The 24,416-nt window shown below is 31.8% G+C and overlaps 5 protein-coding genes and 1 long non-coding RNA gene across 8 annotated transcripts; 3 read left to right on the forward strand and 3 right to left on the reverse strand.

Moving 5' to 3' along the window:
* Positions 1-48: 48 nt before the first annotated feature.
* On the reverse strand, positions 49-2,891 carry LOC105193721 (calcium load-activated calcium channel). The gene is made up of 4 exons (XM_026134298.2): positions 2,462-2,891; positions 2,272-2,349; positions 458-777; positions 49-383 (listed from the first exon to the last, which is right to left on the reverse strand). The coding sequence occupies exons 1-4, from the start codon at positions 2,520-2,522 to the stop codon at positions 291-293; spliced, it is 552 nt and encodes a 183-aa protein (XP_025990083.1). The 5' UTR covers positions 2,523-2,891; the 3' UTR covers positions 49-290.
* A 3,392-nt stretch (positions 2,892-6,283) lies between these two features.
* Positions 6,284-7,629, reverse strand: LOC105193690 (RNA guanine-N7 methyltransferase activating subunit). Of its 2 annotated transcripts, XM_011158234.3 has the most exons (3): positions 7,548-7,584; positions 7,299-7,374; positions 6,284-7,191 (listed from the first exon to the last, which is right to left on the reverse strand). In XM_011158234.3, exon 3 carries the CDS (start codon positions 7,178-7,180, stop codon positions 6,875-6,877), a length of 306 nt encoding a protein of 101 aa, XP_011156536.1. In that variant the 5' UTR covers positions 7,181-7,191; positions 7,299-7,374; positions 7,548-7,584; the 3' UTR covers positions 6,284-6,874. The 2 variants fall into 2 exon arrangements, with proteins under 2 accessions (XP_011156536.1, XP_011156535.1); XM_011158233.3 differs by having other exon boundaries at positions 7,299-7,629.
* A 1,119-nt stretch (positions 7,630-8,748) lies between these two features.
* LOC105193689 (protein pigeon) lies at positions 8,749-14,912 on the reverse strand. 2 transcript variants are annotated; one of them, XM_011158232.3, is made up of 10 exons: positions 14,643-14,912; positions 14,260-14,384; positions 13,880-14,192; positions 13,473-13,729; positions 12,104-13,272; positions 11,236-11,568; positions 10,826-11,040; positions 10,516-10,725; positions 10,369-10,440; positions 8,749-10,291 (listed from the first exon to the last, which is right to left on the reverse strand). In XM_011158232.3, the coding sequence occupies exons 1-10, from the start codon at positions 14,698-14,700 to the stop codon at positions 10,221-10,223; spliced, it is 2,823 nt and encodes a 940-aa protein (XP_011156534.1). In that variant the 5' UTR covers positions 14,701-14,912; the 3' UTR covers positions 8,749-10,220. The 2 variants fall into 2 exon arrangements, with proteins under 2 accessions (XP_011156534.1, XP_011156533.1); XM_011158231.3 differs by having other exon boundaries at positions 14,260-14,387; positions 14,643-14,910.
* Positions 10,848-11,981, forward strand: LOC105193688. The gene is made up of 2 exons (XR_003268635.2): positions 10,848-11,081; positions 11,224-11,981. It is a non-coding gene; the product is annotated as an uncharacterized LOC105193688 (long non-coding RNA).
* Positions 14,913-15,424: 512 nt separating the features above from the next.
* On the forward strand, positions 15,425-17,723 carry LOC105193687 (glyoxalase domain-containing protein 4). The gene is made up of 6 exons (XM_011158230.3): positions 15,425-15,697; positions 15,776-15,825; positions 16,441-16,703; positions 16,906-17,061; positions 17,151-17,326; positions 17,413-17,723. Exons 1-6 carry the CDS (start codon positions 15,608-15,610, stop codon positions 17,530-17,532), a joined length of 855 nt encoding a protein of 284 aa, XP_011156532.1. The 5' UTR covers positions 15,425-15,607; the 3' UTR covers positions 17,533-17,723.
* A 459-nt stretch (positions 17,724-18,182) lies between these two features.
* LOC105193685 (extensin) lies at positions 18,183-23,376 on the forward strand. The gene is made up of 8 exons (XM_011158229.3): positions 18,183-18,341; positions 18,616-19,008; positions 19,127-19,204; positions 19,300-19,347; positions 19,848-20,072; positions 20,562-21,717; positions 21,793-22,207; positions 22,756-23,376. The coding sequence occupies exons 1-8, from the start codon at positions 18,284-18,286 to the stop codon at positions 22,987-22,989; spliced, it is 2,607 nt and encodes an 868-aa protein (XP_011156531.2). The 5' UTR covers positions 18,183-18,283; the 3' UTR covers positions 22,990-23,376.
* The last annotated feature ends 1,040 nt before the right edge of the window (positions 23,377-24,416 follow it).

Here is a 24,416-nt window from a genome sequence, read left to right on the forward strand (position 1 = left end):
TAGATGCAATCGATTGCATCTATTTCTCTTACTCTATTAAATTCGTCATTTAACAAACAAGATTGTAACATATATTTCAATAAGCTTAATAATAATTACATTATTTTAAATTCAAACATACAGGAAATATATAGGAAAATTCGAAGACATTTAAATATAATTCAATGACCTACCAAGTAGCATGAGGAGTTATCAAAATTGGAACATAATTTTAACATAATTTTATACACAGTAAGATGTACAAATCTTTGTAAATCACCACTCTGTAAACAATAATAGTTCGTTAAATTTTACTTAAATTGTTGAGGCGGAGGTCCGAAGATACTGCCGCTCTGCTTGCTTGCAGTTCTGGATGGCGCAAAGCCAAGCATTTTCTGGATGTTCTAAAAACAAAACATATGAACGAAATTTTGCCCAACTTGCCGAGATGCAGACGAGACAAGCGAGATTCACTTACCTGTCTGATGCTCATAGTACACAATATATACAAAAATATGAACGAGCACTCCGTGTAATCATCGCCTGGGAGATTTCTGTGCGATAGACCTTGTATCCAGCTGATTGGGACAAATGGCAATCTGGCAACTACTCGCCCGTCGAATATATTGTTGAACATACTTAGCAGCGCCGTAAATGCAAACCCGATTGCAAACATCGACTTCATCTTCACGAGAGACAAGTCTCTATTATTGTTCTTCAACCTCTCCTCTTCCCGTTCGATTTTCTTCTTCTGTTGCCTGTCTAAGGAATCGCCATGAGCTTCTTTTCTTTTCTCCACTGAAAAATAGAATGCAGACAGGTCAGTATTTATAATCAATTCTTGGATCCTTAGTAGAATGGTTTATTTATAATCTTTTAACAATGCTGTATGATTTAAGTAATGCACAATAATTGTTTTGTGTCTTAGGTCTTAAATTAAAAAGCGATTCTGTTAGTGATTTAAGACTTGAAACACAAGACAGTTATTGTGCATTACTAGGATAAAGACTTCGGTCAAAGGTAATCTTATATTTAAGATCAATTAATTACAGAACCATTGTAAGAAATTACTTAAGTTTTAAAATAAGATTCGATTATAGAAATCAACTCATTTTACACAATCTATAATTTGTGAATTCAAGACAGAATTCTATTTATAATTTTATATCAAATTATGTATAGGATTATGTCTTTGACATAGTTATTAAGAAATACATACATACATACATATACATAAAATAAAAGTATATCATGAAGAATTCTTTAATAATAATATCAGTTTCAATGTCTACAATATTCACTTGTAGAAATAAACTTCGTAAATGTAACAGAAATATTTAGTTATATATTAGTATAAGTTATAGTATATCAGAAGAGAGCAAAGTATATTTAACAACAAACTTTTAGTTGAAGATTCAATAGCATATAAACATTTTTTAAGATTAAATAAAAAACAATTTGAAAATTTATTTAAGTAATATTTAAATTCAGAAAGAATCTTTTCTGTTGTAAGAATATATTGATTTTTATAATTGAAAGACTTTAGTACATATAAGGATATTTCTTATGTTCAGTTAATAACAAATAACTTGCTCCAGGACCAAAACATTGTCATAGATGTAAATAATTAGAGATGATAGTAAATTAAGTTGTAGTATATCATTTTCAATTCACATGTATTTATAAACTGTAATACACATACTTCATGGGTCTTGTTTGTTCATATGTTTTCTGTATAAAATTATAAATAGAATTTGTTACAAATTATAGACAGTGTAAAATAGGTTTTAAATAAAATTGTCTTAAAATTATAAATTTCAGCCACTTTACTAAAATATTTATTTAAAACTGTTTTAAGTACTGTCTTAAGATGTCGTCAATCAATTACAAAGCTGTATTAGCATTTTAAAACATTATTCAAGACTGTCTGGAATTAAGAATCAATTATCAATAATTAGTCCATAAAAACCATAAAAAAATTTTATTTCAATCACAAAATTGCTTTTTTGGCTGAATGCATCACTAAGAGTCTGATTATAAGGCAGCTACCTTTAATTAGGTTGCCATATTCCATATTCCTGAGAGAGAGAGAGAGAGAGAGAGAAAGAAATAAAAAAAATGAGATGAGAAAGAATTAAATGACTACATATCTCTCTCTCTCTCTCTCTCTCTCTCTCTCTCTCTCTCTCTCTCTCTCTCTCAAGAGACTTAATCGCCATAATCACCAAACTCCGATTGTACGGTCTCTAGATATTTTTTCCCCAAATATAGTAAAGAAATTGCAATACTCACGCTTTTTGCTCTGCTTTTCGACTTCGGCTTTCAGTTTTTGATACTTCTCAGTTCGGTACACCATCAACCATGTTAATCCTAAACAATACATTGATACATTAAGATGATAAATACACGTAAATACATGAAAATTGGAATAAATACCTTTTCGCCTTTTCCTCCAAATTTATTAATATTTTAGTGCTCTTACCTTCGCCCAGTAATGCCGTGCATATACTGATAAATAAAATCAGGATAGTATCTGCCCACATGGTTGCAAGATCAAACTTTTATTTACAGCTCGTGCAGTTCGATGCTATTACTCTTCATAATAAAAATTCCAGTTTAGAATCAACCAGAGAAGCTCTCTCTCAATGAACCGTATTTTTGTTATTGGAGTCGACGAAAAAACACGAAGGTGAACGTATTAAATAGTTGACATCGTGAAAAAGATCAACGACATATTGAATGAATATATAGTGTATATATGTGTATCTATGTTATTATTCATCAGCAGGTTGAAACGTGGTCTGTTTGAGGAGTTCCAAAATGCATCGATATTAGATCCGTTCTATGTAGCTGAACTTGCATAGTTCACTCTTTTTTCTCCAACGTAAAAGGAAAAAGAAGAAAGTTGAATCAGCGCAAGAAATTCAGGTGAAAAAAAAGGAAAACATCACCCCGCGTATTATTTTATCTTTTTTATTCATTTGGGGCTTCTTTCACCAATCTTCTTTAATAGAGTCCTATATAAAGAGAGAAGCGACATCGAACCCCCACCACAGTCTCCAGTATCCTACTAACCGTACCCAACACTCCAGCATCGCCATATTGTGACCGCTCTAATGTTCATCAAACACCATTTTTAATATAAACATATTCCGTCACTTGAAACATTCTGACACTTCAAACTGTTACACAATCATAAATGACATATTTTAACCATGTTTCTCTTCTCATTCAGTTTCAATTTTGGATAACCTAACCTAACCTAATCATTAAGTGTCACTCTGCAAATAGCTGTGGTCAACATGGCTGCTCACTTACCCAATCAAAGTAACAATCAGATTACCAATCAGATCTTCGGACATCAATGTCGTTTCTCGCTTTGTATAGTTCTCTGGGCTTTTGCATACTTGCACAACTGTATGCATAAGGAAGTTGATTGATCCGTTAGCATATGCATAAAGAAATGGACCAATTAATATGCATACGATTATGCAGCTATGCAAAAGCCTGTGGGTCACTTTCACAATCTCCGGTTAAATTAACTGACCGGTTAAATGTCAACCGTGATTGGTTATTTTTGGTCAATTTTACTTAACGACAAATGCGATTGGTCAATTCCGATAGAAAAATCAACCAATTAAGTTAACTGAAGGTTGTGAAACTGGCCCTGAGTCGCGGCCTTAACCGATCGGTTAGTCCATTGGAATCGACCAATCACATTGCCTTGTGTGAAATATCAAATGCGATTAATCAATTCCAATAGCCTAACTTCTCGGTTAGCTTTAATCGAGATTGGTGAAAGAGGCTCTCTATTTGTTAAAGCAAACCGACCGTTTAGTCCATTGGAATTGACCAATTGCATTGCTTGTTATATGAAATGACAAACACGATTGGTCAATTCCAATAAACTAACAGGTTGATTTGCATTGATAAAGATTGGTGAAAGTGGCCCATAGTCAAAAACATCAAAAAGATCAAGGACAAGATAAATTCTTACGACACCCGAATATTCCGAATACAAGAAAATACAAGACAATAAAAACAAAAAAAATATGATGATTCACTGTATTGCGATGTGTTTTGTGTCTCTTACTAGAAAATATCTCAATAGAAAATATATTAAATAATTGATACTAAAAAGTTCTACACTACTTAATTATTAATACTATCAACATTATCTGGTTTATAATGTTATTCATCTTCTTGATATTCAGCGCACCTCTCCTTGACAAGTTTGATAGCAAACACGCGTGGTCTGCTTGGCTTTGGTTTCTTTTTTTGCACATATGTACTTTTGGGCTAGTCATTCATTCAATTGTTTCATATTTTGAAGATGCAATTATCACCGATGATTTAATTAATTTTATATTTTATGACAATGAAGACAATAATGAATAGCAGAGTTGGGTAAGTTAATATATTTTTTAAACCAAATTAAGTTAATAGCTTATAAAATTAAGTTACATTCAAAATTGAATGAACAAAAATTAACTAGTTAAAAGTTATGTTATGAAAAATCAAAAGTTAATTTTGAAAAGTATTTGTATTAAATTAAAAATTCGCAAGTTTTTAAAGTTAGATTATTCAAAACAATTATAATATGGACCATAAAACAAATTTAATATTTTATTTGCAAAGTTTATATGAAATAATAAAAAATATTGTTTTTTATAGAAATGTTTTTTTTTCATAATTTTTTTCTTTTACAAAAATACATTTTTATTATAGGAAAAAAGCAAATTAAAGTTTATATGTTTTAAAAATAACTAGTTAAAGTCAAAAATTAAATTATTTAAAATTAATGAAAACAAGTTAAAAATTATTAACTTTGTAACTTTATTATTTAAAGTAGAAAGATATTCGACCATTACTGTAACAAATATTACTCAAACAAGAATGCCTTCTACGGTCGCAGCTAGATCTCTGTGCTTGTATTGTGTGATTGTATATACTTTTCTCAAATTCAATGAACTGCGTGCCGAATTATTTTTTCAGTTGAATCATAACACAGCTCTACATTGAACAAGATTAATATCACGTATTATTAAGATTGAAATTAATATTAACCCTCCCCCTCCCCCTCCTTCTAAAAAACTGTAAAGAAATTTATTGTGAAAAATATCATTGAATTTGAGGAAAGTATATAAAATCACACAAACAATACAAGCATGGAGACCTAGCTGCGACTGTAGAAGGCATTCTTGTTTGAGTTATGTTTATTATTTAACTTGCAACAAACTTTTTAACCAAACTCATTTATTATCCAACCCAGAATTTAATACTGTTTGTTCAAAGCTCCTTTTTAGCAAAATTTTTTAAGCTATCATTTATTTTATTTCTGAATATAAAAAGCAAAAGGTATAAATATCTAAAAAAAGGTATAAATTAGGGTTGACGATTTCATCCGAATCTATGGATATCCGGATATCCGAGTATCCGGATAGTGATATTATCCGGATTCTATATCCGAATATTTCGGATAGAATATGAAGATCCGGATATCCGAATCAATCCGGATTATTTTTTTTCATCTTATCTAAAAAGTTTACAATTGGTATAAAAATCCGGATTCGGATTTGAAAATTGTGTTACAAAGAGAACGAAAAGTACCAGCTTGACATTGCCAGTGTCTGTTTATGTTGACACTCACACTCGCCGTTCGAAGGTTGAGCTCGCTAACACGCGGCTTTGAATTATCATTGTCTGGCAGCGTTATTGGCATTTAGAAAACGAAAATCTACTTATCAGTGTTTGAGAAGTGTACTATGTCAAAGAAGAGAAGTTGGGTATGGCAATATTGCACGGCTTCCGCAGACAAGCTTGAATATCTCAGTATACCCGCATCATCAGCTGGATCTGAAAGAGTGTTTTCCACGTGTGGAAACACTGTAACTATAAAAAGATGTTGCCTTGATCCTGCCAATGTCGATGTTCTTGTCTTTCTGTTCCAAAATTGGAATCTGTTTAATTAACTTGTTTAATTGACCAATTAAAAAAATATTATTAAGTTATGAAGTTATTATTATAAAACTTCTATATATTATGTTTTTGTTCTATATATTATGTTTTCGTTCTATGTCAAGAAATAAAAATTTATCTTTATAATGAGATCTTTTTTCTATAAGAATCATCTGAATAACAAACAATTTAATGGTTTGGATCCGAACGGCTTCAAATTTGGATCCGAAAGATCCGGATATCCGCTTCAATCGGATATTTAATCTCGGATCTATCTCTATCTCGGATATCCGAATATCCGGATAAACGGATAATCGTCAACCCTAGTATAAATATCTTCAAAAAATGTTAAAAATTGCATATTTATTCTGAATATTTTAATTAATATTTCTTGTCATGATAAGTCGTGTCTCATGTTAACAGATATTTGTCATGTCCTTCAACTCATTAATTTTGTAAATATAAATAAAATCTTTTCTATTATATTGTGAGATCAATGTGTGTTGCACGATTTGAAACTTTTCCATTGATCTTATACATTTATATACAAACAAATGTCATAATTTTATTGTGTAAAATATGCTCTTGTGATTTTACAATTTCAGTAAGAAACAAAATAAATTATAATTGATTCCATTGATATAATATTAGAATTTGTGAATGCAAAATTATTATTTATTATTAAAACATTGATAGACTAAATAAGCACTTTATGTATGTCACTTATTAATGAAAAAAAGCAAATATGATTATTTGATAATTGCAAGCGAATACTATGATTACTCTATATATAATAAAAATGTATAAACAAGTGCTACATATACATACAAATCTTTTATATGTAACACCTAAGAATGAAACAATATACACAAATTGGAGAAAATTCCCATTCAAGTTCTTATTCAAGTTCTTGTACTTGTATCCGTATTACTATAGATTAATACATCCTTTGTCGGTGATGCATGAAGTGTCTACCCGCGTGCCGTTCCAACTTCTCATTTCTCTCATTGTTACGACGATCCCAATGGTGATTACGCCTATTGTGATTTTGATTTTGGTTCTGATGCGACCAATCGTTTCTACGTGGCTTGTTGTACCAAGGATCCACGATTGGCGGCTTCTTCGGTTCCTGTGCCTTAATCTTCATAAAGTCACTGTCGTTCTCCGTGTAACGATTCTTGAACTCCTCCTCGCATTCCTCTACAAACTTCGCTTGTTCGCTTGTCAAAGTGATATCTGCCATGGTTATCCAATCTGCGGTTTGCGCAACGAACATAATAAAATATTAATGATTAAAATAATTAAAATATTATAATTGACGTAAATGAGAAAATTATTGTAATAACAAAAATAAAACTTACAATTAGAAACATTTCACACTTTCGCTCGATTTAGCTTCTTATTATTCGCTGAAAATCGCTTAATATCTCACACGAGCTGTAAATAGTAAATAGAGGTTATGTTTCTCAAGCAACTTATCATTTTCATTGGGCCTGTTCTTTTTAGCTGAACTAGCTGCATTAGTTCAGAGTTTATCTTTCTTCTTTCATCGTGAAGGGAAGAAGATAAACTGTGAATTAGTGCAGTCAGTTCAGCTAAAAAGAACAGACCTATTAGCAAGACTGAACCAGAGCCAGACTAAGCAAGAAGGATTGAAGGATAGACGCTGAGTCTACTTTTTGTAATTGTACTTTCTGCACTCAAAATGGAGTAGGGAAAAAATTATAGACAAGTTATAAGTTCTATGAAGGCAATAAAGTGGAAGAAAATTTAAGAATTCTGAATAATAAAATAAGGCGAAAATTAAGAGTAACAAAATTATAATTTATCATTTTTTAATTGTAAATATTTAAATATTCGCGCTTTAGGATATTTTACATGCATATATACACTCGGGAGCAAAATTAAGGGATTACCTATTCTAACTCCGAAAAATAGGCGTAATTCAAGAGAGCGTAACTTTGTCAAAAATTATCGTAAAAAACTTTAAAAAAAAGCATTTTAAAGCTTGAAATCTCTAGTATTGAAATTGATAAGTCATTAAACGATTTACAGATTGTTTACGAAGTTACGCGGATTTAAATGGGGATGCGTCAAATATCAAAATTTTTTACAAATTTTGCAAAACTACACGACGCAAAATAAAAATTGCACGCAAATGCGGTTTACAGCATTCGAAAGCGTGAATTTTTACCTTTACCTAATTTACGTTTTTGTTGAGCGTTCTACAATTTTTTTTCACTAAGTTAGGCAACACTGAAGCAAAAATGGCCCTTTTTGCTTCAATGTTGAATAATTCAGTAAATAAAAATCGTACAACGCTCAACAAAAACGCAAATTAAAGATAAAAATTCACGCTTTCGAATGCTGTAAACTGCATTTGTGTGCGATTCTTAATTCACGTAAAATAAACTCGCAAAGTTCGTAATAAATTTTGCCGCATCTTTATTTTTATCCGTATAGCTCCTTAAAAAATCAGGATATGTTTTCAAAGTCGATATTAAAAGTGTATGCAGAAACATTAAGCTGTAAAATGCGTGTTGAAACATTTAATTTATCATTTTTGTTGATTTATCATTTTTAATATTTCACTTTGCTCATTGAGCCTTCATTAATTCATGTTGCAAATTTAAAATAAATCGGAAAAAATATGGAAAAGAATTAATACATTTTTTATTTCATAAATTTTATAACAAATTATACGTAAATTATATAATTTAAGATTTAAATAATTTTAATAATAAATTGTCTCTTCTTTGTGTATAACATTTCTAATTGTAAGTAAAATGTAAAACAAACGCATGCCAACAGTTTTTATTATAATCTGTTTTCTTTTTATTGATAAATTCTGTATTCAGCATGTATTTTTGAATTTTATTTTACGATCTTTGTGGACACATAAAATTAGGGGGATCGTATATTATATTACATAATTAATTTTAAATTTAACAATGAATATATATAATAATATGTATTGATGTCAATATAATACTCATGTACACCAATAATAGATATATCACGCTAGTTGCGCATATTTATAATTCATTATATCACATGTTTTTTACATACTAAAAATCGACAATATCAAATCACATATATAAAAGATGTGCACCAACAAAACTTAATATTACGATTCACTTAATTATCTAATGTAAGTTTCTCCCACACACTTGTGATGCTTGCGCAGAAACGTGCTGATAAAAATATAAAAAACATAGAGTAACAACAGCATAAATGCTTTCTAATAAATTGTATTTATAATAATTATTTCTTATTTTTTAACTAGCGATCCATGCTAAGACAAAAATTATTCGCATAAAAGGCGAAAACTTCTAAAACGTAATTATAAACATCTGCAATATGCAGTACTTAAGCTTACAAAGTAACTGGATTCCTGTTACTTTCACTTATTAACGTTAAGTGTCATAATCACTAATGGTAACTAAATTTCAATGGCACTTGCTACTTTAGAGATTCTTCTGAATATAAAAATTATTAATAATTGTAAGACTTGCATATTGGAAACCGTTGAGATAAAAGGTCGATGTCTATCCGACAATTAAGTTGAATTGTACCAAATAAGTAACCTACAATTATTAACGAATAGCATGAGTCATTGACACTGACTTCTTGGTAACTCTTCCAAATAATTTTATGTATCACTGGAGTCAATAAATTCTCGTAATGCAACGACAAATTAAACATGAAATTTTACATAGGTGACCAAATTTTAAACTTGTTACACACTTCCGCTATAAATTGTAAACTTATTAGAGCCTTACCTATTATATGAGTATTATAAAATTACTGGTACGAATAGTTGTAAACGTGATATCTCATCAATTTATGTCAATTTGTTAATTAAAAAGATTATTTAATTAAGAAAATATGTGTTTATAACAGCTGAAGAGAACTTAGTCGAAAGGGTCTGTAATTTTTAATATACAATTATATATATAGTTAGAAAGTTATTAAGAAAATAACATCTCACTTCGCTCGTTGATTAACCTATTTTGTATAATTAAAAATACGAGCCAAAAAAAAATTTAATTTATAATTTTAAGTACTTGCAATTATCCTTCCTTAATTAAAAAACTAATTTCATATAACAGATTTTAGAATTATAAAAGTTTTAGGTAGATGCAATCTCAAATACAGAAATCGTAAGTAAATTTGCCATCTAATTGATTCAGTAATCATTGAATCAATCGACACATTTAAAAGACATTTTTTCATTATTACTAAATTTTTACTTAAATTTTTCGATTATTACTTAATTTACATTAGAGAAAGTCTTCGGTAGACGTTACTGTCGCTTCTATCAATAGCCCGAAATCTAATTCTGTAAGACTAGCTGCAAAACAAAAATTACACTTTAAAAGTTAAGACAATAATTAATTGTATTGAGAGCATCATTCAAGTAAATTTTACCTTTTGCAGTAAGTAAATCCAAAAAGGTATCTAATGGCGACAAACGATCTGCCGAAGGAAATGCTGCCAAACCTGAAAATAATTTATATTTATTATCATTATAAAAATTGTATTTATTCAAATGTTATTCGTATGTTCTGTATTTACTGTTATGATGATTACGATGTTGTAAAGTCCGACTGCCAATTCGACTCTGGGATACTTCACCGCACAGAATATTAGCGGCGTGTTCTCTGGCTCGCAACATTAAACTAACTGGATGCAGCCATTGATTCAAGAGTCTTTTCGCACGAGATCTTGGCAATAAGGACAACAATTTTAATTTCTGAACGACATTTTCTTTTGTATCACTGATATCTAAATGGAAGATTTATCAGCTTATGTTAGAATATCCGTATCTAGATTATTAAAGAATTGTAGCATGCAGAAATACAATAATTGTTTGTTGTATATGTACCAGCTAAAATAACTTTGGTGACATCAACTTGAAGTTCAAATACTGAGCGTTCAATGTATTGCAGAAACATGGAGTATTTGAGAGTACGGTAGCCAAGATAAGTAAAAAACGATGCAAATCCCTGTGGTACTGGATAAGCGATGCTCTCTGTAGCGTATCTATATCGCTGTAAGAGCATAAACAGCAACCATCGTCTAGCTTCATCTAATTGGTCTCTGCAAAAAATATGAAAATATTCTATGCAATTATGAAACAGGTAAATGCTCAAGTTTCGTTTCAGATACAATACAACTTTGATATACTAATAATGTAAAATGGCATCTAATAAATAAATTATATGAATATACGTTCATTTATTAAGTCATAATTAATATATGCGATATGTAAAATTGTGTTAGAGATCAGCTTACACGAGATTAAAGCCACGTTCCTGCTCAATTCTCGGATCAACACCGGCTGCTCTGCAAAGTATTTGGCATAATATACGCGAAGATTCCAATTGCGCAGCAACGTATCTTGTGGCCATGGCATGAACATGCAACGGAGTACAAGAACCACGTGTGTGCATAGTCGACGTGTGCGTGCCGTTCTTTAGAAGATACATTGAAAGTTCTCGCAAATTAACAGATACAATGTGCTCTTGTTTCGAAGCAGTGCAACTTTCCGTTTCGTTAAACGGTAAGCCCGAGTCCAACTTGATATTCCGATTGCCCATAAAGTCTCCAAGCGGCATTGCAACAAATCTGTAACATGTCATCATTTATTGTTTGAACACACTTATCTAGTTATTGTAAAAAAACATTTCTGTAAAAATTTGGGCTAGTTTTATGAGCAACATCATAAAAGTAATAAACATATATAAAGTGTTCGATAATACATGGAAGAAAATTTAAGGAGAAACTCTAGATAATAAAATGAAAATTTCGAGAATAACATTTGCTATTAAGAACGTTTACTTTTAATTTTTAATTATAATGTATAAATATTCACGTGCCTTAGGCATTTTTTACATAAATATTTAAACATTATAATTAAAAAATAAAGCTTAAATTGTAATTTTATTAATTTTAATTTTTATCTTATTTTATCTCTCATCTAAAAGCATTCTTCAAATTTTCTTCCACCTGCCGAATACTCTGTATAAATTACATACAAATAATAGATATGTATTTTTGATTCTTTGTTTACGAAAAAGACATAAACAATAGGACACTTGCATTACTTTCACGTTAGCATGCAATTAGTTGAGCACGAAATTAGCATAAGAAATGTTATTACCCTCCACTTGGAGACATTGGAGTACTGCATCTTGACAACGCTTCTGGTTGATAACAAGCTAAAGAAACTAACAGTTTCTCTGTAATATGACTAGGTCTGAATCTCAGTTTGTCACCATTTTTACTCAATTGATCCCACAGTCTAGTCCATAAATCGCTACGATAAGGAACGAGTCTTTGCTGCGGCGAAAGTAACATTACTGATGTGTTCCAGAGTTTCTCGTGACTCAATGTGATATCCAAATCATTCATCTTTATATCGAAAGTCATATAATCCCCTACGGTAGTAACAGGTAACAGGGACAGCAAGGGAATGGTATCCGCGAGGAGATTTTTTTGCACTAAAGCATAAGAGTTGCCTATTAGAATTTCCTGCATAAACCGCGGAATATCCAATGAGCGCGGTTTCTCGGCGATTATGGACATTAACTCCGCGATAACTTCTATGTCATTTTTATAACAAAGAAAATAATGAAGTATCCCCAAGCGAACTTCTACCGAGGTTTCCTTGCGAAAAACTTCGATGAGAAAATCCGGAGGAATCGTCAACTGCACAAGATCCAAAGTAGGTAAATCTATTGTCAGTATACTCGTGTTAGAATTTGCGAGTAGATTATTTCCTTCCGAATTACTACTTTTGCTGTCTGAGATGTTGTGATGAGAATTTTTTCTCGCTCCTTTATTAACATTATCTAAGTCGAGTAACGGTACCAGATAGGAGACGCGAGATGGAATCGACGGTGGTGGGCTGCACAGTATGTGGCAGCAGGGCTCGTGGTTCACGCCGATTTCGAGAAGATGCGCGAACAATCCCGGCACGAACACGATCATGTGATGGCTCTCGTAGATCGCGAAAGTTGGCCTCATCAACTTGGCGCGTGACCACGTTATACCCGGTATAACGCAGTGGATCACGCAACTGTGGTGCAGTAATGTTACAGAATACGCAAAATGTACCGTGTTGGACTCGTTCAGGGAGTTAAGTACATGCTGCGGCGGCTGTACGGGTCGGTAAAGATAATAGTGACAAACGCAGACCATTCCCTTGGTGTCTGACACTACTATGAGATCTAGGGAACAATCGTGGACTCGTAGGGGTATCACGTCATCTTCGTAAGTTCCACAACTAGAGGACGGCGACAGTAGCGGTAAGTTTAGTGGGATATTCAGCTAAAAAGATACAGTACGTTTTATGCTAATACAACACCATGCAAACAAAGTATAATTAGCAAGTACGTGTGAGAAATGCTAATATTATTTAGTATATTAATTAGTTCTGCTCTATACAGATTGTTAGTAACGATCACAGCTACGTAGGTTCATAGTTTCCATAGACAATACATATTTTTGTCTTATTAACGAATGCTCACCACAGTTTCATGAGGCAAGTCATCGTGAAATTGAAGACCACTGAGAGTTGGTTTCGAAGACCTAGAATTATTCTCATCGTCATTTTCAGTGACCACGCTCGCGGGAATTCGTCGATGATGTATGTGGTAAAGAACTTGATTAATCATGTCCCATTGAGCCCATATGAACGTTTTTACAAGTGTTTCAGATTTCAGTTCCTTTATCGGTCGCAAGTGGCTTACAGATGTATCGAAATGAACAGTGTATGTTAAAATACCTGAAAGTAACACAAAAGTTATAAAGATAACTAAAAATAAAATAGATACTTCAACTATATACATTTTAAATTTCATGCTTCAAAATTTTATCTTTACAAATGAACAGAAAAATTATAATAATAGTAAAATTACAATTAGACTCTGCTCACATTCATGATGTATCAGCACCAGAAACTTGTCCACACTTGGCTGCTCCTTTTCTCTGTATAGAAATTGTATCCTCACTTGTTTAGACCTGTCTATCTTTAGATTATGCACTTTGGTATCATCGGTAGTTAACTCCACAATGAATACTCTATAGAATTCTCCATGGGACTCGTGCTCGTGATCTGAATAATGATCCTCTGTGGTATCCGACATCTCCAGATGATTCTTCTGTTTTGTCACATATCCCAGTAGAGTGTGACTTTGATTGATCGTAGCTTGAACAATGTTCAGTACTTCCGAAAAACGATGCAGTACCTGAATTCAATCAGCAACATTCATTAAAAATATCCGTGTGGCAGAGGATTCTTTTATTTGTCCTTACTTGTAATTTGTTGTCAATCTGGTCGTAACGGCCGACTATAGTGCATGCATCGTTTTTCTCCGATTCCTCCACCCATCCGATAAGTATCGAGCCGTCTTTCTCTTGCCCAAGTAGTTTCCATTGTTCTGCTGAGGAAACAAAGGAAAAGTTATCTTTCCACTTAATAAACATGCTGAATATCGCAATTCGTTGATTCACTTAAAATTACGTATCTGTTGTGTTACAAATATCTTACGTAATTGTGTTGTGCTATTATGCGCGCTGATGTACAAAATATTTTTATACAGATAAGCTTCCCCCCCTCCCTCAAAAAACAGATAAGCTTTGTTGCACTTTAATAGCAGATTTTCCATTTGTCAAATTAACAGTCTTCTGACAGTTACCTGCATTGGCGTTTTCCGACAGAAGCAAACATAATTTCGCTGCGAGATTTTCTATCATATCTTTGAGAGACAACAATTTCCAAATTACGTTCCTTCAATTGTTCACTACGTTTCAGTAGCGATTGGAAAATATATCCCTCTTTTTTTGACACTTTCTGACGCTTTTGTCCAACCGCTCCGAGTCTTCCTTGTCGTCTGCTGCTCGTCAAGCATGCAGTGCTGAATTGTCATGAAAATTCGCCTTCATCCTTATGCCCATAATGCTGGGATTGCTGGATATGCGTCCCGATTTTATATAAACTAATTTACAAATAAAATATTAAATTCAATTTAATAGATAATACTTTTTAAAATTAACTTTTAATTTAACTTAATTTAATCTAAAATTAACTTTTTTAACTTGAATTAATTTTATAACGTATGTAATTTTTAACGTAACTAAATTAATTTTCTTTTTTATTAATTCAATTTATTTTTAAAATTCCAATTCCTAAATATCTGATTTTTTTTTATTGTTTGCATTTCTTCAAAAAAAGACGTATCTTTCAGTATTTCTGAAAGTGTTCCAATGCGTATAGAAATTCTAAGGAAAATTTTCATCAGAAAGTTCTTAATTGTTTCTGAAAGGCTCGAGTGAATCAACAGTATCATACAGCATTGTTGATCGAGGTTGATCTAATTTTGTTGCCTTATTCTAATGTTACAGTTTTATCCGAAACAGGAAAAAGGAATTGACTAATTAAAGATCAGATAGGTTTGGTTCAATTCGGAACAGCCGGCCCTGAAAGTGTATTCCCCTTCCCTTTTCCAGCCTTCGGAATCACATTTTTCTGCTCCGGTTCGCTTAGTCAATTGTAGTCAATCGTAATCCTCCTGAGCCAATTCAATTGAGTGAAGAAGAAGAAGAAGAAGTAATCCTCCTGCCTCCTGGTTGCATCGAAGAAATACAGCTTTCGAGGAAAAAAATGGTTACTGGACGCGCGTTGCATTTTGTATTCAAAATACCGGATCGTGGGTTAACGGCGAAGTTTTATCGAGAGATTCTCGGGATGAAGGTAAATATTGTTCCTTTATTTCTTTCCTCTTTGACAAACTACTCGGTCTGTTGAGTATTTGATTGTGTGCCTTTCCAGGTACTGAGGCACGAGGAATTCTCGGATGGATGCGAGGCCGCGTGCAATGGGTGAGTAATAGCCCGTGACTTGTCACTGTGGTGCAACAATAATTTCGCGTGACGAATGCGATGATCATTTATTTTTTATGTGCCCAATAACAATCACAAATGGATAATTTCTGTGTCCCTTATTGATTATTGATATAATATAAAATGTAACAATATATTTATTGTATTTTTATATTTTTACTATTATATCTTTGCCATAAGTTTTTCCTTATACAATGCATATCCATATCGAATGGCTGCTTGCATCTGTTGATATCTTGTATTGATACATTAATACTTAACATCATTTATAACATTATCTGCAATATAATTTAGTTTGCTATGTAGTCTTTGTTTCTGTTTAAGAAACTATATTTTAAGACCAAAAGTATTCAGTATATAGTTTATTATATTGAAAAATCTATATATAAGTTCACACAGAAGTATAATTATTAAGCACAAAGATCCAAATGAATAAAAGCTTATTTCTACTTAAATTGATCATTTATTTTGCTTTATATTTATCCTCTTTTGTTTGACAAATTGACATCAGGTGCATCTCATTGTTTGTGTATATAGTAGAAAACATTTGAAGTTATCAAGCTGCATTGTAAATGTGTTTCTTTCATTTTATAGACCATATGCAAATCGTTGGAGCAAAACAATGATCGGTTATGGACCTGAAGACACACATTTTGTGATTGAATTAACATATAATTATGGGATTAAAGAATATGAGACTGGAAACGATTTTAAAGCCATCACCATACATTCAAAAGACGTGATTGAAAGAGCACGCGCTAATGGCTGGCCGATGCATGAGGAAAATGGAAAATTTGTGATGCAGGCACCTGGTGGATATAAATATCACATTGTTAATGAGCAACATGCTAACAGTGGTAAATGCAAAATGAATTAGTCTATACTTTTAATAATTTTATTGTGAAATTGTAATAATACAAATTAGTTCATATATAGAAATTCGAACAATAACTTACAGGACAAAGCTATAAAATGTAGTCATAAAAAGGAAAATAACAATTGTAATATATATTTTGCAAAATTATTTTTGTAATGGGGTTTGGGTTTTTTTTTTAACAGATCCAGTAGAGAAAGTTACCTTATCTAGCTCTAATCTCGAACGTACCATTGCCTACTGGAAAGATATTTTGGGATTACAAATATTTGATAGGAAAGATAAAAGTGTGTTGATGGGCTACAGTAAAAATCAAGCCAAACTTGAGTTTGAAGATATTGGTGAGTATATATATATATATATATATATATATATATATATGAATTATTGTTTAAGTATGATTTGCTGTTAACGAATTTTGTATTGTCAGGCATTGAAGTTAATCATGCAAAAGCATATGGACGTATTGCTTTCTCAGTACCGTTTTCGGAGCAGCCGGCGATCCAAAAAGCTATTAAAGAAAGTGGAAATAAAATCTTGACTGATCTAATAACTCTAGATACACCAGGAAAAGCTTCTGTAAGAGTTATCATTCTTGCTGATCCAGTAAGTACTTGCGAAAGATACTTAAAACACTTATTGTGTAATAGTATTTTATAAATTTCATTATAATGATATGGCCGTTTTTTTAGGATGGCCATGAGATCTGTTTTGTGGATGATGAAGGATTTAGACAACTTTCAGTACCAGATTATCCGAGCGAAGCAATTCTAAATAGATATATTGAAAAGGAAGCGACAAATAACCTGTGAAAAATTACTTATTTTACTATTTAAGTATTATTTGAAATTTAATGATATTAGTATGGATTTACGGTGTTGGAATACTAATTGTGTCAAGGTTAATATACAAGATGCAAAATATCTAAATTAAAATATGTAAATATGCAAATAAAATATGTTCTCATTGTTTTGTAAAAATAAACTTTATTTTTTGTACCAAATTATGAGATTAATTATTATATACTTGCGTGTATTTATATTCATATTTAACGTAAAATTGAACTAAATCTTATTATGCAAAAATTTTACATTAAAGTTTTCCATTTGGAAATTTCTATGAGCAGAAAACCCGATTTTTTGTAATTTTTTCATAGAAATAGAAGCTGCTGACGCTTAAAGATGAAATAGCAATTTTCGCGATACTAACTACGTTTATCAGTTGTGTAATTATATTAAAAATATTTAATTGTATTAGTGAAGCTGCGTTCGGGAACATCGAGTGCTTCCAAGTATCATTTTATCCTTGTTTAGCATTCAGTGAACAACAAAGATAAAACGATACTTTAAGGCACTCGGTGCGTATTCCCGAACGCAGCATGAGTGGTCAATAGGTCAATAACGTAATCTTTCAATGTTTCTATATCAGTATACTGAGAAAGACGCAATATACCAAGAAGAAAGACTGATAAACATAAAAAAAACATATATATATTTATCATCTCATAGTTCAAGCACGCTAGTTTCCTTAAATCAGTGTAAGATTTAACGTTGTTTCCATACAATGAAGATGAACGTCCGAATTTTGCTATTCCTTTTTCTTCTAACACTTCTTATAACCGGTAAGTATAAACATACATAATAAAATTTTGTATAAAAAATAACTCATGTATTATTATATATAAATTATTTCTTTGTATGTGTTGACGTTTCCTAAATTAAATAGACTTATAAGTAAATTATTTGATCGTATCAATTAAATTTTACATATTATCTTGATTAATTTTTGATGTTCTAACAACTCTCTTTTTGTTTTATCTTACATTTATTTTTTAAGGTATCGATAAGAAAAAATAATATTGTGTGAATTTATTAGACATAATTCTTTATTTTCAGATGATGTAAATGCAGGAAAATTTGGAGGATCACGAGGCTCGTCATCACGAGGCTCGTCATCACGAGGTTCTTGGGGCTCTGGACGCACGACAGGCTCGAGCTCGACTAGTCGAGGAAGTTCATGGGGTGGACGCACGACAGGCTCGAGCTCGACTAGTCAAGGAAGTTCATGGGGTGGGCGCACGACAGGCTCGAGCTCGACTAATTATGGAAGTTCATCAGGCGGACACACGACAGGATCGAATCCTTTTAAACCCGGAAGTTCATCAGGCGGACACACAACAGGATCGAATCCTTTTGGCTCAGGAGGACACTCGACGGGATCGAGTCCTTTTGGACACGGGAGTCCACCAGGAGGACGTCCAACAGGATCAAACCCGGTTGGAACTTCGAGTCAGTATAGTATATGATTATGTGATAATAAAAGAGAATAATATTATTTGTTTCATTGTTTCTACACCTATATATATACATATATATAGCAGAATTATAAGTATTGCTCTTGTTGTAGGTCAAACTTCGCATCAGCAAAATAAAGATGCATCCACGACTCTCTTACGTGCTGAAGGAGGAGGTGCTACTCGGCCCTGTAAGTATAACGATAGTAAATAGCAACTGTAAAGCGTTTACTTTTTATGAATTTAATATTTTGGAATGAATTTAATGCTTTTTGTTCGTGCAAAGCTCAAACGAATTCCGCACAATCTGTCCGGCCACCATATGGCAATACAGGTATTATTATTATTAATATTGATTATCTTATTTATAATTAAAATATATTATAAGAAAAAAGAATTATATATTTCGAGATATGGTAATTGAACAAGGCTAATAAGAATACGACGCAGTTATAAACGTGCTAATTAAAATATAAAGACTTTGATACTTTAATCATATAAAACGAATGTTTCAACTTTTTTTGGAATCATCTTCAGCGCATAGCAGAGATCCATAAATTTTATTCGTTTATGTTTAATAAAGTATGAAAGTATTAATTTGCATTATAATTTGCGCATACAATACAATTGCGTCGTACTTTCATTAACCTTGTTAAATTATCTTATTGTTAAATTTCGAGAGTTCATTAAATTATTATGTTAACGAGTTATTTTCAAATGTTACGTAATTTAGATATTATGCTTTTATTATCTTTTACATCTGTTTTTTATACATCTTTATCTTTTTTTATTGTAAAACAAATAATATATTCTTTTATATCATTTTTCTATCAGGAACTTATCCTGGGAGTCATGGCACGCCAGGTTTTACAACAGAGAATAAACAAAACTCTCCATCTGCGCCGCATAAACCATCAGCTCCATATAATCCATCTGCACCGCATAATCCATCTGCACCGTACAATCCATCAGCACCATACAACCCATCAGCACCATACAATCCGTATAATCCATCGACCAGTGTTTTACCGAAATCAACTATATCTTCGCAAAATCATGGTGAATATAAGTTTATGTTATAAGTATGTAAGTATAGAGTAAATGGCTTAATTACTAACAATATTCTAAATACTATTTTAATTACAATATTAAAGTTTTACTTTTAATAAAATGTTATAATAATAAGTAGATTCCTTAAGAATTCAAATAAAATAAAATACAAATATATAATTATGTAGTTTATATTGAAAGAAACATAAGATTGAATTTTCTGAGTATTTGAGATACTATCAGTAATTATTGAGCCATTGATCCTATAAACTTTTATCATTTTCAGCAATAGATTTTATGAATATCATTTTATAAAATATCATTCTTAATATTTTAATTCTTGATCAAATTTTAAAAATTTTTGAAATAATAATTGTCGATTATAATTTTTTATTTTAATCTGTATAATAAGAAAATTAACATAAATTAAAAGGAATAAATGTTTTGTAGCAAATTTTAAAGGTAATTAAAAATTATATAGATATAATATTTTTGTAGCTCCAACTTCTTTTGGCCAACAAAACGCGCCGGTACAAGGAAACTCACCTAGTCAACCTTCATGGAGCAATCCGCATTTCAATCCGAGCCACTCTTATCCACCAGGTCCGACTTCTACTAACATTGGCTTTAAAGATCATCTGCGTCCCAATTCGATGCCCGTTCCTTCCGCATCTTATCCTATTTCTGGTTCCAATCCACATCCTCCTCTTTATCCCGGTCATTCCTTCGGTCATTCGAATCAACCTCCGTACAATCCCAGTTATTCTGCTCCCAGTCAAACATTTGGACATCCATCCAGTTACCCAGCGCACATTCCACCACCAGTCCCAGGTACATTCGGGAATCCCTATTCTACGCATCCCGTTGGCGGAACGTACGGCGCAGCTGGACACAGCTATTACCCTCAACAACACGTCCTGGCACAGCCAGCAGCACAACCGTACATACCTGGACAAACGGTCATAATGGTTCCTGGTCAACAAAACAGCGGTAGAGGCCTTGGCGAAATGGTGAAGGAGGCACTCGTGTTTTCAACGGTCAATGCTGGAGTGAATAGGCTGTTAAACCCGTACCCTCATCATCACGTGTATGATTATAATAGACCAGCAACTAGTGGTACCAGCACCAGTGAAACGCATATAACTTACAATAATCATTACTTTAACACTGATCCTTCGGGCAGTGTTTCTTCGGCTTCACCAAATATACCTCAGGGAAATACGTATCCTGCCAATCCAAATCCTGCGAATCCAAGTCCGATGAATCCATATCCAGTAAATCCAAGTCCTGCGAATCCAAACCCAGTGAACAATCCGGTTATTACTCCAGGTGTATCAATCCCTACAATTGTCAGCAACAATAGTATAGCATCTCCAATTGGTGGTTCTGCAAATACAATGGCTACGGCAAACAATAACGAAATTCCTCCAGTTGTGCCTGTTAATGGATTTCCAGCTGATAATACAATGAATACTCAAGGAACGTTCAATCAAGAAACAAGTATATATTCCCCGCAGTATAAAGTATCGGACAATGATCTGTTGATGTTAACCGAAGAATTATTCGTGCAACAAGAAATCAATATATCCAAGTATTTGACGTTACATCTACAGAGCAAATCTGAGAACGCAACGCAAGATGCAGCTAAGGGACCGTAAGTTTTGCATTTAAATAAAATTTAAGTTCAAATAATTATTCTCAATTTATTTATACATTTTTTTGTTTCTAGATTAATTTACGTGCAAGAAGAAGCGTATGATTATCCAACGATTTTAGCTATTCGAGCGCTCTATGATAAATACGAACATAATTCTACCGTGAAAGAGAATCGTACATTGGAAAAGCGAAAGAAAGAAGACCTTTTGTTAGATATATTCCTGAGCACAAACGTGATGGCCAAAACTATGCGATGGTTGTCGGATCGAGGTTTCATCGATCCCGATGATTTCGAGAGGAAGGACACTTTGCGGCATATCTGGTTTAACACGTTCGACGGTGCTACCTCAGGATTCGAGCGAGTATTCACATCCGAGAGATATGATACGGAGCTTCTGGGCGTGCAGGATTGGATCTACTTTAATTATCAAGAATCGAAGAGTCGTATTGATTACATGGGATACGTTGATACTATGAAGCTTGGCAATGTGAGTCATATTATATAATATGAAGTAATATACACAGGCTTGTTCGGTAACAGATGAGAAAACTGCTCCTTACAGTTCTAGGTGATAAATTAACTGAGACAAAATCAAGAATAACATAATTAGGCTTTGTTTTTTAATATTTAAATATTATAATTATGAATATTTAAATATATTCACATAAAAAGTGCCTAAAGCACATGAATATTTAGACATAATTAGAAAAACCTAATTTTATTATTCTTGATTTTGTAATTTTGCATATTTAAACATTCACGTAAGAAGTGTCTGAAGCACGTGATATTCAAACATTTTTATAATTACATTTATAATTAAAAAACAAAGTTTTAATCAAAATTTTGTTATTCTTGAATTTCGTCTTATTTTATCATCTAGAATCACTCTTTAAATTTTCTGCCACTTGTTGTCGAACATTCTGTAGATGTAAAATATATCGTGGTATCTTAACGTTATATATGTATAATACAATAAAAATAATATATTATACATATAACATTATTTGGATATAATTTGCTTCATTTTGTTCGCAGAGAGCTTCGTTGGTGAAATTGAACTTCCAAATGGATGGTATTATTAGACCAAACGCAACGATATTCGTGGGCACGCTTCCCGAACTCGAGATGTCCTTATACACAATATGTTTTTACACTAGGCCCAATGACCTATGTCCCATTTCTCTTGGCGGAAGCAAGTTTAACATTTTCACGCATTCGTTTAGATATTACGGGAGAGATCTGATAGATCTTGCGCTTCCCATTTTTTAATTCTGTACAAAGTAAGTTTAATTTTAAGAGAAAAAAAAACATTAATGTAAGAACGATTGTAATATACAAATTAATTTTTTTTGACTCTTATTCTCATACTGCAAATTTTTTTGAATTCTTTGACTCAAAAATTATAAGAAATGCTCGTTTTATTTTTCGAGTACGGCAAAAACAAGTCTTTTCTTAACATCCTTCTTTTTTTGTTTATCTCTTTTGTCTTTTATCTAATTAGCTGAGATAATTTATGGCATGGATGTCCCACTCCCGTTACTACGTTACTGCTAATAAGAAACATGTGTTGTAATTTATTTGTAAAATTTTTGCGATTTTATAATATTTTTACATAACAAAAATATATTTTTATTATTAAATCATTATTACATTTAAGAATGAGAATTGTAATTTTATATTGAAATATATAATTATTTCCTTTGCCTTAGAGATGTCTTCTTCAAAATGCAAAATTAATTTTTCAATTTTTTTCTAAAATTTATAACACAAGTTATTTGAGACCAGTTGTACGCTTCTTTTAAATAAAGAGAACATAATTTTATTGCAGAATCATATTACGCCAGAAAGTAAAAAATTTTGTCTTAAAAAATTTTTTTCTGAAAATACTTCTATTAATTTTTTAATTAAAGTTACTTTTTTTACATTTAAAATTATTTAAAAATTAATAGGTACAGAACAAGACAAAAGTTTCTTATTGTTTTGCATGTAATTCTAATTACAACAAAAAGTATTATATTACATTTAAAAAATTCCACATCTGGTTTAGATAATTCATTTTCGATCAGAACCGAAAGTTGAAAATATCATGTTTGATGGAGCGTATCGGATTTACTTATCTACATTTTTGGGAGTTTTGATAAAAACTTCCGTCCCTTTGATTCCATTTCCTCTCAATTTAAAAGGGATGTATGAGTGGTCTCAGATACTCTGTATAATACTAGTAAAATATATAATTTATATTACAACATAATTATATTTTCCAAGTACATTAAATGTAATAGATTTTATTTCAAAAGCAAATTATTTTGATATTTTATATTACAATTACAAAAAGAGATTGAATAAATCAATCTTAAAAAAGAACGAGCAAAAGAGATGTTTAGTTGCATGTTTTTATTAAGGAGAGATCGATCTGAAATTGATAAAGAACTCTCATAGACATAAATCTGTAGAGAAAGCGCGAGAAATCTAGAAAATATCGCACGTGCAAATGTTTTTTAATTAATAAGTATTCCAGATTTTAAAAAGTTTTAACAGTTTAAACATTTTGTTAAAACTCTGTTACTTTAACGTTTCAAATTTTGAATTACATATACATATATTCGAATAACTCGACCAATTGAGGTTCGGTAGGCGCAGAGAATCAACGGAAAGAGAAAGCCTACAAAGCATGAATCATTCAATGTTACGGATGA

The sequence above is a fragment of the Solenopsis invicta genome, chromosome 8, assembly GCF_016802725.1.
Source record: "Solenopsis invicta isolate M01_SB chromosome 8, UNIL_Sinv_3.0, whole genome shotgun sequence".
Taxonomy (NCBI): Eukaryota; Metazoa; Arthropoda; class Insecta; order Hymenoptera; family Formicidae; genus Solenopsis; species Solenopsis invicta.

Bases quoted from the DNA above. Each gene is read 5' to 3' on its own strand.
- LOC105193690 (XM_011158233.3), bottom strand. From the start codon at position 7,180: ATGGCAGATATCACTTTGACAAGCGAACAAGCGAAGTTTGTAGAGGAA.
- LOC105193721 (XM_026134298.2), bottom strand. From the start codon at position 2,522: ATGTGGGCAGATACTATCCTGATTTTATTTATCAGTATATGCACGGCA. The intron at 2,350-2,461 runs GTAAGAGCACTA...TGTATTGTTTAG, and splicing joins CACGGCATTACTGGGCGAAG to GATTAACATGGTTGATGGTG. The intron at 384-457 runs GTAAGTGAATCT...TTTTGTTTTTAG, and splicing joins GTACTATGAGCATCAGACAG to AACATCCAGAAAATGCTTGG.
- LOC105193689 (XM_011158231.3), bottom strand. From the start codon at position 14,700: ATGATAGAAAATCTCGCAGCGAAATTATGTTTGCTTCTGTCGGAAAAC. The intron at 13,273-13,472 runs GTGAGCATTCGT...GTATCTTTTTAG, and splicing joins ACTTGCCTCATGAAACTGTG to CTGAATATCCCACTAAACTT. The intron at 10,292-10,368 runs GTAAAATTTACT...TTTGTTTTGCAG, and splicing joins GGATTTACTTACTGCAAAAG to CTAGTCTTACAGAATTAGAT.
- LOC105193687 (XM_011158230.3), top strand. From the start codon at position 15,608: ATGGTTACTGGACGCGCGTTGCATTTTGTATTCAAAATACCGGATCGT. The intron at 15,826-16,440 runs GTGAGTAATAGC...TTCATTTTATAG, and splicing joins TGCGAGGCCGCGTGCAATGG to ACCATATGCAAATCGTTGGA. The intron at 17,327-17,412 runs GTAAGTACTTGC...CCGTTTTTTTAG, and splicing joins TTATCATTCTTGCTGATCCA to GATGGCCATGAGATCTGTTT.
- LOC105193685 (XM_011158229.3), top strand. From the start codon at position 18,284: ATGAAGATGAACGTCCGAATTTTGCTATTCCTTTTTCTTCTAACACTT. The intron at 19,348-19,847 runs GTATTATTATTA...TTTTTCTATCAG, and splicing joins GCCACCATATGGCAATACAG to GAACTTATCCTGGGAGTCAT. The intron at 20,073-20,561 runs GTGAATATAAGT...ATATTTTTGTAG, and splicing joins TATATCTTCGCAAAATCATG to CTCCAACTTCTTTTGGCCAA.